The sequence below is a fragment of the Xiphophorus maculatus genome, chromosome 23 (assembly GCF_002775205.1).
Source record: "Xiphophorus maculatus strain JP 163 A chromosome 23, X_maculatus-5.0-male, whole genome shotgun sequence".
NCBI classification, from domain to species: Eukaryota; Metazoa; Chordata; class Actinopteri; order Cyprinodontiformes; family Poeciliidae; genus Xiphophorus; species Xiphophorus maculatus.
This window is the reverse complement of record NC_036465.1, coordinates 20,144,573-20,162,227: the sequence shown is the minus strand read 5'-3', so window position 1 is coordinate 20,162,227 and position 17,655 is coordinate 20,144,573. Positions and strand designations below refer to the sequence as shown.

The 17,655-nt window shown below is 40.0% G+C and overlaps 1 protein-coding gene across 3 annotated transcripts in view; it reads left to right on the top strand.

The window, feature by feature from the left end:
* LOC102229458 (neuroligin-3) overlaps positions 1-11,720 on the top strand; it is a 175,601-nt gene extending 163,881 nt beyond the window's left edge. For 2 of the 3 annotated variants that reach the window (XM_023328763.1, XM_005795370.2), the window contains one exon: positions 8,022-11,720. In XM_023328763.1, coding sequence (XP_023184531.1) covers positions 8,022-8,877 — 856 coding nt within the window. In that variant the 3' untranslated portion in view covers positions 8,878-11,720. The remainder of the gene's footprint in view (positions 1-8,021) is intronic. The other variant, XM_005795372.2, reaches the window with a different exon arrangement.
* Positions 11,721-17,655: the final 5,935 nt, after the last annotated feature.

The window sequence follows — 17,655 nt, the reverse complement described above, 5'->3', positions numbered from 1 at the left end:
AGCAGAGCGCTGTCATGTTTTCAGTTTTCTTCTTCGTCTCCTTTTCTGCTCCACCGTCCCTCTCTCTCTCATTATCCCACACAAAAGAAATCTGGTCATGTATTACATTCACAACATGGAATAAAATATGCAGTATTGATTGGTTTAGTGACAATGACTGCCAACTAAACAAAAGTACTAACAGTATGTATGAACAGCCTACACTATGATTTACAATGCCGCAAGTTCATTTCTCCTTTGTTTTCATCTCACTTATCAATCAAATATACTTTTTTTTAGGATTAGCAATGTTTGCACATCAGCTGCAACTCATATCTAAGCTCACTCACAAGCAGTCAGGTATTTTGTCTTTGCCCTAAATATTCTGATTCATTGCTTCCTCCTTCTCTATCTTCCTCTGGATTATTCCTCAGTCTCTCTCTCCACTTGTGGTGGTTTAGCTCCATTCATCTTCCCATCAACTCTGACCAGCTTGTGTCTGCTTAAGAAAAACATTCCCACAGCATGACGATAACACCGCCATGCTTCATCATGGCTATGGCGTGTCAGTTAGTTATGAAGGCCAGATGGGTTCACTTTTGTGTCATATTATGAGGATACCTTCTTTCACCGTTTGAAATTGTATGGCTTTCTTTAATGCTACTTTTCCATAATGTCCTGATTTATTTTCTTCCATTTGTCAATGGAGCACATTTTCCTCTAGGATTTGCAGCAGCTATACTCTTTCATGAGGCTGATCAGCAATCAGAGCAATCAGGAACAACATCTTACATAAAACTCTGTTCCTTGTTTCCAACAGAATACATAAAATAAAAAGTAAATATTTCCTAAATACTTAAATTACCTAAATTTATCCAACAGCACTGCAGAAATTTTTAAATGAACTGATCTCCTGAAGCTTTTATTTGCAAACTGAAATAAGAGAATGAAGAAGTTCATTGAAGCTTACAACATTTTGTTTTCTTCTAGTTTCTTGAGCTAAATACTAAAAAATATTGCTTTGAAAATACATAAGCAGCCTTAAATTTAGCTTCAGGTGTGACACAACCATCATAAATCTGGATGGGCGTAAATTAATGGGAGAAATGAGCATGTCATTTGCTCCTGATAAGATCCTCAAAATATTGGAGTTACGGTAGACAAAGCCCCTCTGAAGTCCTGTAAACTGTCCAGTCTGCTCATGTGTTTTTGTTGCAGCTGAACCAGTGCTGAAAGGACACACTTACAGGGTCAGGTGCTAAATAGTAGGAGGTGTTTGCTACTTCAGTGGGCGAAAAGGATGCTCACTCATCTCAGTGCAGCACCAGAGCTGAGAGAGACTTACCTCTGCGAAATTCCATGTCAGGATCACATAATAGTCCCACCTCCTGACTCCTCTTTTATTGGCCATTTGATCATTTCTGTGTTGATTCCGATAGGGTCGCACATTCACTAATCATCAGAAAAATAGTCTCTGTTGTAGCCGACGTTGTGCCATTAACCATGGCACACGTAAACAAACTTTGTGTGACATCTTCTGTCGCTTGAAACAATGGGTTTCAATTAGCATTATAGGGCATTATCGCCACCTACTGTAAGGAGTGTGATATTTTTTGCAGTCAAAGACCCTTGACCCACTTTAGTGTCCAGACACGCTAGTTGAGAAAGACTGCTCTGTCATCTGCTTCTCCTGACTAACTTCTGTTCAAGGATAGCTGCAGGCTTTTTGCACTTAGTCCTAAAGTTCAGATGTTCTATTACTCATCATAACCTCCTTCATTCATTCTCCTTCTTTCTCTGGATTATCTGTCATTCTTCTTAGTCATTAGTGTTTTCAGGCATTATACCTCCAAACCGTTTTATTGTAGGTCTGGCTGGTTAGTGTTGATGTCCTCCTGTAAAAAGAAACTTTGCTCCTGTTTCAAGTGTTTTGGAGTCAGCATTTTCTTAAATTAAGTTCCTCAAATTCCCTGCTGAAGAGTAGCATCCCCACAGTACGCTTCTGCTACTACCTTATTTCACAGTGGCATTATGTAGCACTTATTATTAAGTCCAGAAAGGTTAATTTTGATCTCAATTGACCAGAGAAACTTATGCAAATTTTCTGTACCCTCTACATACCCAGTACCAAATTTGAATGTGACTTCTCATGGCTTTATTTTAAAAAATGTCTTTAAAAAATGTCTGTCTATTGAGCACACTCTCCTTGCAGGATAGGCAATGCTCAAACATCAGTTGCATCTCCCATCTGACCTCATTCACAGAAGGCTGCAGGCGTTTTTCTTTGCTCCAAAAGTTATGTCACTTGTCACTGACCTCCTTCCTTCCTTCCCTCCTTTCACCGGATTATGCCCCATTCTTTTCAGTCATTCTTTGTGGCCAACTTGTACCAACAGCATGTGAAGGCATTGCATTGAGAATAGCACAGCCCCCAGCAGCCACCTACCTACTCCATTAAATACGCACTCACTTGATGGGAGATTTGTAGCCAATATCCTGATTTGCATTACAGAAGGTAAGGAAGTGGTGTGGCTTGTTAAGGCACCGGCATGCTATTGATCGAAGTCCACACTGTGTGCTGAATGTAATAAGAGAAGGTTGGCAGGGATGGGAGACAAACAGGAAGCAGATCTTAGTGCACTAATTTGGATAAATACAGTTTTTGAAAAACAGTAGATTAAAAAGAGACAAATTGTGCAAGTAGGGGTGCTTTCTTTGTCTGTACACAGCTGATCAAACAAATCGATAGAGTCCACAATAAAAGAGTGGTGTCCTCTAACACTTCCACATAAGCCAAAGTCACAGCACCTCACCCTGCATCACTTACCCTGCTGAACTGAAGGCTGCCATTAAATATGAACCACGCATCACTCAGCCCTCTGCCGCGGTGTACAGCCGCATGAAGGGGAAAAGAGCACAGCCCGATGATTCACCTGCTAGGTACTGAAGCCGTTCCCTGACGCAGCGCTCAGACAAGGTCTACAAGCAGGATCGGGTCAGTTGCTCTTCTCTGAAATGCACACAGAATGCAGGAATAAAAAGGCGCTTCACAACCGCGTGGTGGAATGTAAATTAAAATTAGCCTCTTCCTTTGTCTTACCTGGGAAGTAGATAAACAACTGCAGGGGCTAAATTTGTCACACAAGAGTAACAACAATAACAACAACACTAAATGTTTGCATAAATTCCCTCTTATCAAAATCAGTGCTGCCGAGTTAATGTGTATGTCTTGTTTTATATAAAGAAGCTATACCCCGCTCTGGATTCGCAGACCTTGAGTGCAGGGAAAATAGATTCTCGTCTTTAGCCTTAGGGCACCTAAACGTGTCTTTTCAGATTTGGTGATGGCTAGGTCTATGATCATTGAAGCGCTTCAAATTACATCAGGATGAAAAGGGGAAGGAGGTACATGGGAAATGAAAAAGAAAGAAAATGATATTCATTCTTCCCCTTATCTACCTTTTACATCAGTGCTTGCAGATAGGGCTTAGAATAGGTAATGAGCTCAAGTCCCATCTGCCACGTCCTCTGTAGGTAAAGCCAAGAGTCGTGTCTGTCATCCATGAGGTGCGGTGTCTTATAGAAAAGCGGTTTAATCCTTACACTACAAAATGTTTTTGTTTTTTTTTCATATCAGCTTGGAGAGCTGTGATTCATCATCAACTGGTGTGTAAAACTGAAACCTGATGTCCTGAGTTCAAGTTCTGAACTTTTGAAGAGGTCATTATATCATTGTGTAGCGAGACCACAGTGCAAACACAACGGCAGGTGCACACATTCAAAAGCAGCCCGTTAATCACAAATACAAACACATGGTGGGACTTACACAGACATGGCAGGCCAAGGTTGGACAGGGGTCAGCAGGTCAGTGATGTTTGAAGGGAAAGCAGGGTTTGAGGTTTACAGCACCATCGCCATATGAACACATAACAGGAAGTCTTAGAGGCTATTAAATCACTTGCTTTTATGGGTGTGTTAATCCCTGTCCTCTGCCAGAGAGTCCAGCTGAGCATCCAGATTAGGCGGGAGGTCTAACCAGAAGCATGCTGTCAGCTAATGCCAGGAAGCTCTCAAAGCCCAACAGGACTGCAGACATCACTTCATGTCGCATTCAAAGCAACTGTTTGCTCCGGAGCTTAACATCATGTGCAGTGATGTTTTTTTTAAGAGTTTTATCTCATGTTTACTGTTGTGTTTGGAAGCTAAGAGATGTGACGATAACATGGTCCTGGTGAAGTGATTCATGCTCATGAGATGAATGAACCTAACCCAGTGTGATTCAGGATGTTTTTACCATTTTGAGATATTTTAAAATCACTTTTTATACCTGTGGCTCAAAATAAGTGCCTAGATGTGTAATTATCTTTTCTTATTAAATCTAGGGATTTAGCCTTTTGACAAAATAGTTAGTATTTAAAACTTTTTTTTGTATTTATTATTAATTGCACCTGCTTCTATAGATTTTTACTTTTTTGTCATTATTTATTGTTTTAGGTTATTGTTTTAAGTTATTGTTTTAAGTTTTAGATGAAACCACATTTCTGAGAAAGTGACCACAAAAAAGGCCAGTGCTCTGTATTATATAACAGGTATTATATAAAGTGTTGCTTCCTTACATGCTAATGAAAAGCATAGTTGGCACTTACACTATTTCCCTAATCACATTAAATTAATTTGCCAGTGAATTAAAAAAATATATCTCTAAAAAACTAGGACTAGAAGAAGAATCTGTGGCGTAAACCTCATCAGGGAAAGAAATGTGCCCTGTTTACTATTGACATTGCAACAATTACCCAACAACTGCCTTGTGCCAAGATGTCACAATATATCCCACAGCAGGCGATATCCAAGTCAGCTCAGAGATTAATTGAAGATACAAGTGGGGCTTACACAATATTATGCTGTAGGTTACCTCGTTATGGTGGAGCAGAGTATATGAGAAGGTGCAGACCATTGCAGAAGTTTTCATGCCTTGGAACTGTTCTCGTTTTATAACTTTACAACTAAGGATTTCATAGGGATTTAAGTTGATAGACCAACACATGTAGATGCTTTAACATTTTTAGAAATCTAAATGTGGAAAATGCTCTGTTTCTACTGCAAATACAATTGCAGGTGTTTTGAAATATGTCTAAGTTATATATTGCTGCAGACAACTAATTGTAACCTAACTGGGCCATTTTAACACATAAATATGCTTTAATCCAAAACTATTCCATTGTACCTCAGGGTGTGGTTTTCCACTCCAGTGTCAAGGCTCTAGCAGTCTTTCTACAAGTGTTGCTCTATATTTAGCTCCATCTATCTTCCCAAATCCTCTCACCATATTTCATGACTTCCTCCTGCCCATGATTCTCAGTGGGGATGATGTGTTTATAATGATTTGCAGTTTTAGTTCCCACAATACTCAGAGTTTTGTATGTAGGCAGAAACAAAGTTTGGTCCAAGCTGGCCATAACACCTTCTTCCATGTGTTTGTTGTGTCCGCTGCATGGTTTGTGGCAAACTGCAAACTGGATTTCTTATGATTTTGTTTTAAAATGTGACTTTTGTCTTTTCCATTTTGCAAACTGTAAAATGATTGACTCATAGTTGTCCAAACATAAGATTCTCCCACATAAGCTGTGGATGTTTGCAGCTCCTCCAGTGTCACCATTAGTCTTTTGGCTGCATCTCTGATCAGTGTTCTGCTCAGTGTTGAGGGGTTTTACATATAATCATCGCTTTTTTCCTCTCTTTATTAAGGAAGTTCAGAACTAGTTCAGAACTAAGCAGTCTTTGAGTAAAATTCTAACAAATCTGACTACATCGCTGAAAGCCCACATACACAAAGAGCAGGGTAACCGCAGAGGTCTCAAAGCAGTCAGTCGTAAAACCCAAAATTCAGATAGGACCTCAAACCCCCCACATTGAGCAGCAATTGGAGAAATCATTTAAAGGAATGTACCCTGTTTACTATTGACATTGCAACAATTACCCAAGCATATGTGTGTGTAATTAGATAAGGCAGCCAGTTGTTCTCTAATGCGGCAAATCAAATTAACTAAAGATGCCACATTGATTTCTTTGTGTTGCCTAAATTATTCATCTTCACTTGCAGTGAACTAGTCAGCCAGCCACCAGAGAGCTTTTTTAACTCCACTGCACCACTACACGCTTACTGCCTGCATTCAATGATTGTACAGTATTGCGAAATCTTTCCAAGTACCTTTTGCAAGAAATTTTCAGATTTTATTTAACAAACCGGCTAATTTACTCTCTAGATGAAAACGGGTTTGCCATATTATGGAAAGTACAGAAATCCCATCAATGGCGGCAGCTCTGACCTCCATTACTGCTGTCGTATTTGTGTGAGAACGAGGGGGAGGGAAGCGACACTGATGTAAGAATTCATGAGGTGCTCAGGCTGCAGACAACCTCATCTCAAGCTGCTCCATTGACATCCTGTTCCCTGGCATGTTGCGCTTAGGGAGATCAATATGACCTTACCTCCACCTCACGCTCCTTTGAAACTTAATTACTGATATTCAGCTACAAAGTCATCATAGTCTGGCTGTCAATATTCATTGGGGATCATTACGGTCCTAATAAAAGAGGTTATTTACGGGCTGCTCTGCTGACACCAGCCCAGGTCCAGGAATCCAGCTCCAGCCATCTCAATTTGCTTTGCCTCTCTCTCTCCCTCTCCCAGAAGCACTGACCTGAAAAATAAAAATTGACAGCAGAGAAACAAACAGGAGAGAGGATGGAGGGTGAATTCTTCGGGCATGTCTTTTAATTCTCTTAGCTATATTTGGAGGTTTTTCCAACCTGATCCAAATAAAAAAAAGAGGAAAAAAGTAACCATATCCCAAAATCCCTAACTAAATTTTAACTTTGGTTACCATCAACGTTGCACACCAAACCACTATGGAATATTTTATAACATTTTAAAAAATGGCAGATTCTTGCTTTTCATTCCTCAAGCAGCTGGGCATTGTGTTTTTCAAGGCCATTCAGCTATGATTCACGCTCCTCCACAGAAAGCAATTTAATCCGCAGCAAAAGCAATATACAGCGCTGCCGAGGTCCCAATCCTGACATTGTACGCCAACAAAGAGCTGTGTGATTGTTGGAGTTTGCTATATGTTAATTCATTCGATAAATCAATAGCTTCACTGTAATTGAAGTAGTTTGCTGTTTGACGCAACATGTTGAAAAGTGAAAGGCGGAACAGTGAACCCTGTGGATCAAATGAAGTACTGCATCCTCCTCTAGAACTATCCATACACACACACACATGCTAAAACGCACCCACACACACACGCATGCTAAAACGCACACACCCCCACACACGCATGCAAAAACGCACACACACATGCATGCATGCTAAAACGCACACACACACACGCACGCACACAAGCATGACTGCACACTTCCCTTTGGTGTCTTGATTAATATGGTCTACCTTACATCAGTGCACTGGATGCCAGTATACACTGCAATGTCTTCCGTGAGCAATTAGCAGAGAGGCTCCACCAGCATTGGATTATCCACAACAAAATGCCTCCTGACGCGCGCCGTAAAGCCTGCTGACTTATTCATATGCATTTACTTTTAAAAGCCTCTGGCCTGCTTTTAAAGGCTGGGCTGCCTCAGAATTGAAATAAGATCAACATCTGGGAGGAAAAAGAGATGGGAGATGAGACATGCAGGCATAATAGGTCTGCAAAGAGGTAGCTGAAAGGAGAGAGACAGAAGGGGAAGAAAGTTTGGAAATGATATTGGTGTCAATTCCTCCTGCAGCAAAGACACCTGGACGAGATCTTAACTGCATTTCGTTGATGCAGGTTTTCGCTTTTTAGTTTAGAAAGTTCTCCACTTGTTGCCACAATTATGGCAAAGCCTATAGATTTGTCAAAATATAGGCTCTGGTTCATAGTGATATGCTTTATTAAAATTATTATTTGCATTTTGTCCCTCTAGCCCTGAAAATCACTAATATTTAAATCCACAGTCAGAATCTAATTTTTCTGTGTGCTTCATCTCTTTCTTGTCTCCAGGGACCCCAACAAACCAGTTCCCCAAGACACCAAGTTCATCCACACCAAGGCTAACCGTTTCGAAGAGGTAGCCTGGTCCAAGTACAATCCCCAGGACCAGCTCTATCTGCATATTGGCCTGAAGCCGCGTGTGCGTGACCACTACCGGGCCACCAAAGTGGCCTTCTGGAAACACTTAGTGCCCCATCTCTACAACCTCCATGAACTGTTCCATTACACCTCTACGACCACCAAAGTGCCACCCCCAGAGACCACACCGAAAAGCGTGTCCACCAAGAGGCCCAATGGAAAAAACTGGCCCTTCAATACCAAGCGCCCCCCCATGTCGCCTGCCTACAACAGCGAGGATAAGGAATCTTGGAACGAGGACGAGGAGACGGGGCCTCTTGTGGTCGACAACCCGAGGGACTATTCCACAGAGCTCAGCGTCACCATTGCGGTGGGAGCCTCGCTGCTGTTCCTCAATGTCCTGGCTTTCGCAGCCCTCTATTACCGCAAGGACAAGCGGCGGCAGGACTCCGGCCATGGGCAGCCCAGCCCGCAGCGTCAGACCACCTCCAACGACATTGGTCACCACGCGCCCGAGGACGAGATCATGTCCTTGCAGATGAACCAGACGCACCATGAGTGCGAGGCGGGGAACAGCAACGAAGGGGCGCTGCGCCTGGCCTCGTTGCCCGACTACACGCTCACATTGCGCCGCTCCCCAGACGACATCCCCCTCATGACGCCCAACACCATCACTATGATCCCCAACTCCCTGGTGGGCATGCCCAACCTCCACCCATACAACACCTTCACAACTGGCTTCAACTCCACCGGCCTGCCGCACTCCCACTCTACCACCCGCGTATAGCTTTAAGGAGGCCGGGTGGGGGCGGCCGGCGCAGGCGGGAGAGAAGGAAGTGGTGGTGGGTTGGCGGAGGAGGAGCAGGAGGATGAATGAATTGAGGAGAGGATTGTGTTTTATAAATATCACAGGCAGGGGAAGGGCTGCGTGGGGGCAGGGGTGGGGAAGGGCAGGAGTGGGATTAAAACGTGCAGAGATTTAACTAGACTTTTACTATGACGAGAGCAGCTGAGAGCTCTCTGTGGATGTCAAGTTGTGCAGAGCTGCCAAAATCAAACTGCTTTCCTTCTCCAGAAAGAGGAGGAGGTGGTCTTTCTGCAGTGTTTTTTTTTTCTAAAATTAATCATTTTAAAAGCCTTTTTAAGCAGACTGAGGAGATATCAACACTTTTTTTCTTGAAATCAGAAGAACAAAAAAAAAATCAAAGAGAAGTGCTTTTTATTTCCCCATCCCTTCCTCCTGTGGGAGACATCTAGAATGACGGCCTCCGCGTCAATATTTGCGAATATTTTTAATTGCTTCTTTGTTTTCTTTTTACGTTTCAATGCCTTACTGAGCTCTTTCTTTTCTGTCATTACTTCTCCTCCCTGAGACAATTCAGCGCGGAGTGTGTTACAAAGCAAGATAAGACTCAGAGATGAGAGACTGAATCCAGGATGGGAATCTAGAGGATATGCAGATGTAGAGATTTTAAAACCCATTTTGGGCAACTCTTTTTTTTGTTTTTTTTTTTGTTTTTTGTTGTTGTTGTTGTTGTGGTTACTTTTTGGTTTACTTCTCTGGTGCATACCAACACAACAGCCACACAGACAGTGTTATCCTTTTTTTAAACTAGAAATGATTTGTGTGAGACTGTTCTTGCCAAGACATGAGAAGGCGGAGATGAATACTACGTTACTGTGATTGTTTTAAAGAAAAAAAAAGTGCATCTTTTACAGCCAATTTTATCTGTTGAGCTATCTAATTTTATGGTCACAAGGTGTGCACGTGCAAATGCTGCTGTGTGGTGTGTTTGAAATGCATGTGAAAATGATTTTGTATTTGCAGGGTGTAAGAGTGATCATGAGGTTGTGATAAAGAAAGAGAAATGATGTTGTAACTTGCAAATGCAAGAGTTCTTAGGGTGTGTGTGTTTGTATACATGCGTGTGTGTGTGAGAGAGAGCGAGAGAGAGACAGAGTGTGTGTTCGTGCACCAGTTTTATTTTACTGTTCTGTTTGTTTTGCATCTTACTGTAGGTGTGGGGAGGGACTGGGGGTTCTGGGAAGTGTAGGAAATGAGTACTTTCTCATTTTGGTTCAACACCAGTAGAGTTTTCTGCTGCATCTCTGGGTGTCTGTCTTCGCAACATAGCACTTTTGTTGTTTTAAAAGTTCTATATGTCTAATTTTTGCTTAATGAATACAAAATAAATATATTATTTTATGTCTAAGAGAGAAAAAAATAGCTAAAGAATCAACTGAACTAACAGACATGATTCCATCGACTTTGTAAGAGTTCCTCTTCAACAGCAGACAGAGGCCTGTTTGCACTGACTAAACCTACATCAGTGCACACTTGTATTTCTTTGAATATATATATAAATATGGGCATACATACATATATGTATAGGGCTTCTATGGAGATATCATCCCCGTTTACAAAACTAATAAAATACAATTCAGACTGAAACAGCTCAGCGTAAAGAACTCCCGTGTAAAGTTGTTGCCATTTGAAACATACCAAGCCCAAAAACATTCAAGGTGTCTTTGTAAGAGCTCTATATGTATATTTATGTATAAAATATTTAATATTTATTTATGTATACCAGATGCATACATGCTGATTGTGCCATGTGCCAAATTAAACTGTAAAAAATGAAGAATATAAAGTTTCACTAAACTTTTTCCTTTCTTGATCATACTTCCTTTCTTTTTGTGACTTATTATTTCCATTTTTAATGAGTTAAGGAGCTATCTTTGTGGCAACTGCAGGGCTCCCCCCGAAAGGACTTTCTTTTTTCCTCCCTTCTTCCTCTCTGCTGCTCCTTCTCCCTCTCTCCCTTTCTCTTGCTGAAACCTTGGCAACTAAAAACACAGGCTAACAGCTTGGGGCCTATCTGTGTGCATGACTCCAGATTTTACTGTAATTCATGCAAAGTAGTGCTGCAGCAGTGGGAGATTGTAAAAAGATTGCCTTGATGCACTCACACGGCATCCTATTATATGTTAATCTCGTGGAGAAAACTAGAGTTATTGATTCTACGAACAAAACTGACAATTTTCATTTGGTGTCTCCGTGCAACCCCAATTCTCTACGAAGTGCGGTAATGCTACCCGACCAGTAATGCTAGATCAACTTTGGAGTTTTGGTACCATAGAACTCAACATATTTATGAAGTAGGCCATTACGGCTCCCCTTGGTATTTAATGATTGGGAACGCAGCAGAGCGAGAAGTGCAGTCTGGTCAGCTCATCAGTGATGTTGCCGGTAGCAGAGAGGAAGAAAGAAAGGGGGGGTCTATTTGAGGAAAATCATTTAGATATTGATATGACTCATCGTAGTTTTGCTCATTTTGCCTTATATGAAGTTCACTTCCTGATTTGCGCCATCGTACAAAATGAGAAAACCTACTTTTATGTACAGGATAATTTACAAAAATCTCCATGAAGTATACAAGCAATCTAATTACAACAATCCTGCCATAGATTTAAACCCAAACAGTTTAAATAAAATAAAGACTTTTCAATACCTCAGCATTCAACAATGTTGTGTTTTATTGAAATACAGCACTCTGCACATGCATTGGCAGTCCTGGCAAAGATGTGTTAACCATGTGAAAATTAATTCCTCTTTTAATGCAGTGGTACAATCTCCAACAGAAAGGGATAAAATCATTGTTTAATTCTTGTGCATCAATTTTTTTAGAGGGGCAGAAGGTGTTAAATTGTTATGATTTTTTTTAACCCTTTAAAATTACTACAAAATAAGTATAGCTGAAATATTGTACAACTGTGGAACTACTACGCCACAAGCCACATCATCAATAGTTCATATTAAAACAGAGAGGACAAGAGGTTGCATTAGCATCCGACTTCACAACACTAAAAACCAAAAATGATCAGTTGAACTCGGATGTACATTTATTGCAAATTATTTAGTCACATGTGCCAACTTAGCAGCTTTCATCTAGCTGTCTAGATGCCCAACCCAGAAATTCACGTGTAGAAAAAATATCAGTTGATAAGAAAAAGAGAAAGAGGAAATAATACAGCAAGAGCATCTTGAACATGGCCACTGTAAATGGATTAGTGTGACACTATGCTGGCTCCATCAGAAAATATATCCACCTTTTAAATAGATCACATCATTACCAAAACCTGTAGAGGGCAATGTAGGTCACCCTACATTTATACTAACTGCCTGTTTTTATAATTATATTTATGGCCCCAGGGCTTAAATTTATTACAGGCACATAAATTAAAGATGCAAGATTCTTTTACAACAACACACAATTTATATCTTTAGATTATTGTTTAGAAATATTATGATGGATCAATTTTTCATGATCTTTTCTTTTCTTTGTTTATTTGTTTTTTTTTTCTTTTTGATGGAATGATCCAGGAAAGTAACCCATTAAAACACCCGTTTCTACAGTTCCATCAAACATTGCACCACACTTCAGCTCATTTCAGGTTTTATTAACTTTAGTTTTAACTGGTGTTTCATGGGCAGGTGGCCATAAACAAAGATCCAAATGTAAGCTGCTTTTTAGCACCATGCTTTAAGGATTTGTGAATCACTAACAAGCTGCCATTTATAATCTTAGTCATTACTGATTGATTATGTGATAGGTGCAGGCAATCTGCTGATGAGACTTACTAACTCTGGGTGAAAGCTCCAGAAATTTTTACAGTCAGGGTACCGTTCATTGTGCCTCCTGTCAGCTTTTATTTCTGCACTCATTTTTATGAATGAACATTTTACAACACAGAATGTGAAATAAAGTGGACTCTTTAGATGTGGGAGTAGGTTAACGTCGACTGATTCAAGCACACACAGACATACATTCTTGCAAAATTTTCATACCACTTTACCACTGAATTACTGTTGCCAATTATAAATTAGATTGAACATGTTAATATGCTTTGATCTTAACGAAGTTGCTCCGACTTTCTGTTTGGGACCATGGTCCTGTTTTCCACTAAATTTGAGCAGTGTCTCTGTCCCAACGGAAGAAAAGCACTAACAGAGATTGCCAGTGTTAGGTACCATGTTGCAGCTCTGGAAAAGAACTAAAGAGCCCAATGCACTGAAAACCTAATGGTTTTCCACCAAATATTGATTTCTGAACTCTTTCTGAGTTAAAACATTAGTATTGCTGTTTCTAAATGACTGTGAACTTGTTTTCTTTGCGCTTTTTGAGGTCTGAAAGCACTGCATCTTTTTTTGTTATTTTGACCATTTCTCATTTTCTCCAAATAAATACTAAGTTTTTGCTTGGAATTTCAGAGACATGTCAGTAGTTCATAGAATAAAAGAACAATATTCATTTTATTCAATCATATAACTATAAAGAGTAAAATCAGAGACACTCGTGATTTTAAGTGGTCTATTTTTTCCAGAGCTGTATGTGCAGAAGCTTCTGCTCTTGTTTACTATGTGGCTAATAGAGCAAATTGCTTTTTTTTTCTTTGTTTGTTTGGTTGTTTAGGGTTTTTTTTCTTCCATATCCCTTTTTATTTTGGACCAAGTGCAAACATACGCCACGTTTTTTTAGATTTTGATTCCCAAATAATTTTGAAGATTCTGTTTTCGGTTCCCTTACTATTAACTTTCTGCTGGCATATCATGTGAAATCTCAATGAAATAATGGATTTTTGAGAGTAAGTTACCATAAAATGTGAAACAAAACAGTGAATGCGGTTAAAATTGGGCAGTGGATGTTAGAGAGAACTTTCAAACAAATAAAAAAAGACATATGGAAGGTTGCCATGATATTTCCAATCTAGCTTTAAAGCAGGGCAAATGCAACAGAGTGCTGGCAGGGGTACACACGATGGCATCTGGGGCAAAGTTTTGGATACATTTCCCTAAGAAGAGCCACATAATTACACAAAACCACTGGGGAAACACTATGAAAACTCCAGCAAGACGAGATGAGGTCCGACTAGTCCTTTAATGACACCGGGATGTTGAACTGAATCAGCCCAAACGTCAGGTGATATGACCCACCGACAGGAGAAAAACGAGCAGGACTCATTTCCGAACAGTCAAGATCTGTTTGCAGTTCATTGAGTGTGCGTCCACGAAGTGACATCATTCACGGACGAGCTCGGAATACCCCGATGGGGTTTGTGACTGCCCCGACAGCGGCGAAGACAAACGCATTCTAGGAAATGGATGTGCCAAATTACACAGTGGCACCCGCTGGGACAGAACTGCAGGTGTGGCTGTGGGGTTCTTGCTGAGTGTATGTGTGAAGTTACTGAGAATTTTATTTTTACTGCAGAGAACGTGTTGTTAAGTATGTTTCCTCTCACCTTTTCTCTCCCTTGCCTTCATCGCTTTCCTTTTGTGTCTCATTCGCCTTCATTTTCATTTTCTAAATCTTCTCGATAGAAAATCCAGCTTGGTTTTTTTTCCAGATCTGTTTCTGTCTCAAGCAAACAGGAGCATCTTCCTTTAATTTAAACTTTCTTAGTTCCCTAAATGCAAACTTCTCGCTAATTTAGTTCCATTATCTTGAGTTAACATATCTCTGTGGACTAAGAGGTTAATAAACAGCCATCATTAAAAAGCACGTTACTAAACGATTGCCTGTTTGTTTTAAATGTAGTTGCCTGCCCAGTGAGAAATAGCACTAATTTTAACTTTAGAGCTATAAGTAGACCTCATTTAGACATTGCTCTAATACACTTATAGAAAGGTAAAATATGAGTTGTGCAGCAAGAATTGAAAACACAAAGATAGGACACACATTGTTTGTTTTCCTGTCAGATCAATTAGAAAATCACAGGACTGGTGATCAAAGAGTTGTGAATTTGAGACAGACTGGGGCTGATTTCTTGTTTTTATTCATATTGCTCCATCTTAGCTATCACAAGTCTGCATTTAGACTTCTAATAAACATCTAAAACCTATTCTAGGCCTGTAATTCTTTCCAACCTTTGGCAGAAAACGGCATAGGAATGGTGAAAACATGGTGATAGCAACATCATTCGTACGAAGCAGGACTTTTTGTTGGTCAACTGTAAAACCATCCTCACAAAACTCATTAAGGTTATAAGGTTATAATGTGACAAAATATGAAATGGTTCAAACGTATTAATACTTGTGTAAGGTATAGCATATTCCAGTTTTATTCAAATGCAAGCATTTTATCAAATATTTTTGGACATCGCTGCAATCTGCAGACATACATAGGAAATAAACATAACCTTCAGGTCAATGAGTTTAGCATCTGGATTCTTTCAGGGCTGTTGCAAAACAAACACCTTCATTTTTCTTTGTCCTGCAGAAACAAATAAGGTCTTCCCTGAAAAACACTTAATCTGGATGGCAGCATATGCTGCTCTAAAACCTGAATATATCATTTAGGATTAATTGTGCCTCCACAGATGTGCAAGCTTCTCATTCTGCGTTCACTAATGGACCCTATGCCATCGCCAGTGCCGACTTTTGAACTCCGTCCTGTCATAAGTGAGCTTTGGTTGAGAGAAGGCCTTAGTGATCTACACTGCAGAGTTCTGTATGTCAGTCCTATTTGACTCCATAGAGATAACATTTATTTAGTGCAAATTTTCACCACCATTCTTAGAAACCATTCTCTATAGATGCTTGAATGAATGTAAGTGAATAAGTGTGTACGCTTTTTCCAGAGCTAGGCCTAAACACCTGCTTTCCTGAAAGTGTTTCTATATAATATTCAGTGAAATGTTGGTTTCAGATTATTTGAAATGGAACATTTCAAATGTAGGGGCCAGTGTAATTTTCTGTGCGTTATTGTTTTTATTACATCAACAATTTCCCTCATCTAAATGGAAATTCTGTGCTTTTTTTTACTACCTGAAACTAATTTTCTTACTGCCAAATGCAATGTAATCCTATTGCGATAAAATTGACAAAAAAAAAAAACACCAGTAACATGCAATTGGTGATCCATTTTTTTAATGGTTCATATCTGTCCTGTCACCAAGAGGCTCTCTAAAAGATTTAGCTTTTGCAGGTTTTTGGACACTGGAGTACACTAGAACTTGCTAGAAGGGTTAAATCTTTGTATTTTCTTGTGGTCTTTAAACAGGTAAAATATAGATACTTCATGAAAGTAAAGCAAAAACCTTTCATGACATGGTTTAATTGCAGCTTTGGGTGCAACAAACTGAGGCAGTATTGCAAAAATGGAAAAAGACCAAATGTATTGTGCAGTTGAGCAGTAAAAAGAGGCCAGTTTGGCTTTTACAGAAGTCCAATAAACAGGAGTAGTCACCATAGTTCATCTCATACAAGCATTCCCACCTGCCCTGGGCCTAAAGCTGCTTGTCGACTACATAATGATCTGCCCTCTATAAGATAGATGGCCTCAAGATTCCACCGAGGCTGCCGAGACTAAAGCCTGCATGCTGCTGGTGCGTTAGGGAAGTAAAGACAGCAGGCAACAAACGTGTTTTATCTCCAGTCTCATCCGTGGAATATGCGGGCAGTATGAAATGCTGATTGATGGCTGATTTTTCTTACTGTCTGTTCCAATTCTGGGAGCAGGACGGGAAAAGACATTTCATAGTAGCATTCAAAATCTCCAGGATCAAATTCCGTTTTTCGTTCACAGCATTACGTGGTCTAACCGTGGGTATTTTTGCAAAGTCGCTCCTTGTCAGCCGAGCCAAAAGCCCATCACTATCTTTCAGTTGCATCAGCTGGAGTTCACCATCAGATGGCAGTCCACTAATGCCTCTCTCAGATGTCTGTTGCCGACGACGTAGGAGGTTTGCGTCAGTGGACCTTTAGTGTCAGAACCTGGTAGCGCATGCAGCTCCTTTAGAGACTACAGAGGATGTCAAAAAAATTGTTTTTTTATCTTTTAGATTGCATTACAAATACTTGCAGCGACACCAATATGATCTGGTGTGCTAATCCAAGCTACCAGGCATTTCACACATCTTTCAGATCAAATACGTCAAGGATTTAACTTAAATATCGGAGCTTCATTTAGAAAAAAGGAACTTTTTTTCTCATAAAGAATGGAAAACAGCCTTTGAAGTTAAGCCTCTTTTACCCTCTGAGGCAATAAACCACATTTTTCCAGTAAAGATCTAAATGTTAACCCTGCTTAGCTCATTTTAAACATTTTAAGTTGCGTGATATATTTATGGTACAATCTCTTTCCCAGAGCCAGATATGGCTAGGTTTATAACAGACAGTTGACCTAATAAAAATGCAAAAAGCTTTTAATGTCTAAGCCATTCCTTCTCTTTAGAAGACTGGCTGTATTGGCTGTACATATTTTCAGATCATTAAACTAACTTTCAAATCAGACAATGATAGCTAAAGTCAACATAAAACGCAGTTTCATGTTCTCATTCTCAAGAAAGCTATCCAAGACAGCATTTACAAGCTAAACATAATATGTGACAGGGGACAGAGTCTAATATTATGTGCAGAATTGTTTCAATTTATTAGGGTTATTGAACAGCATGTTTAAGGTAATGCCATACCATCTCAATTATTTGAGTCTGGGCTTTAACTTGGCCTCAGCAAAACATTTACTGGGATGTTCAGGGCTGGATTTTTTTGATTTGCTGAAGC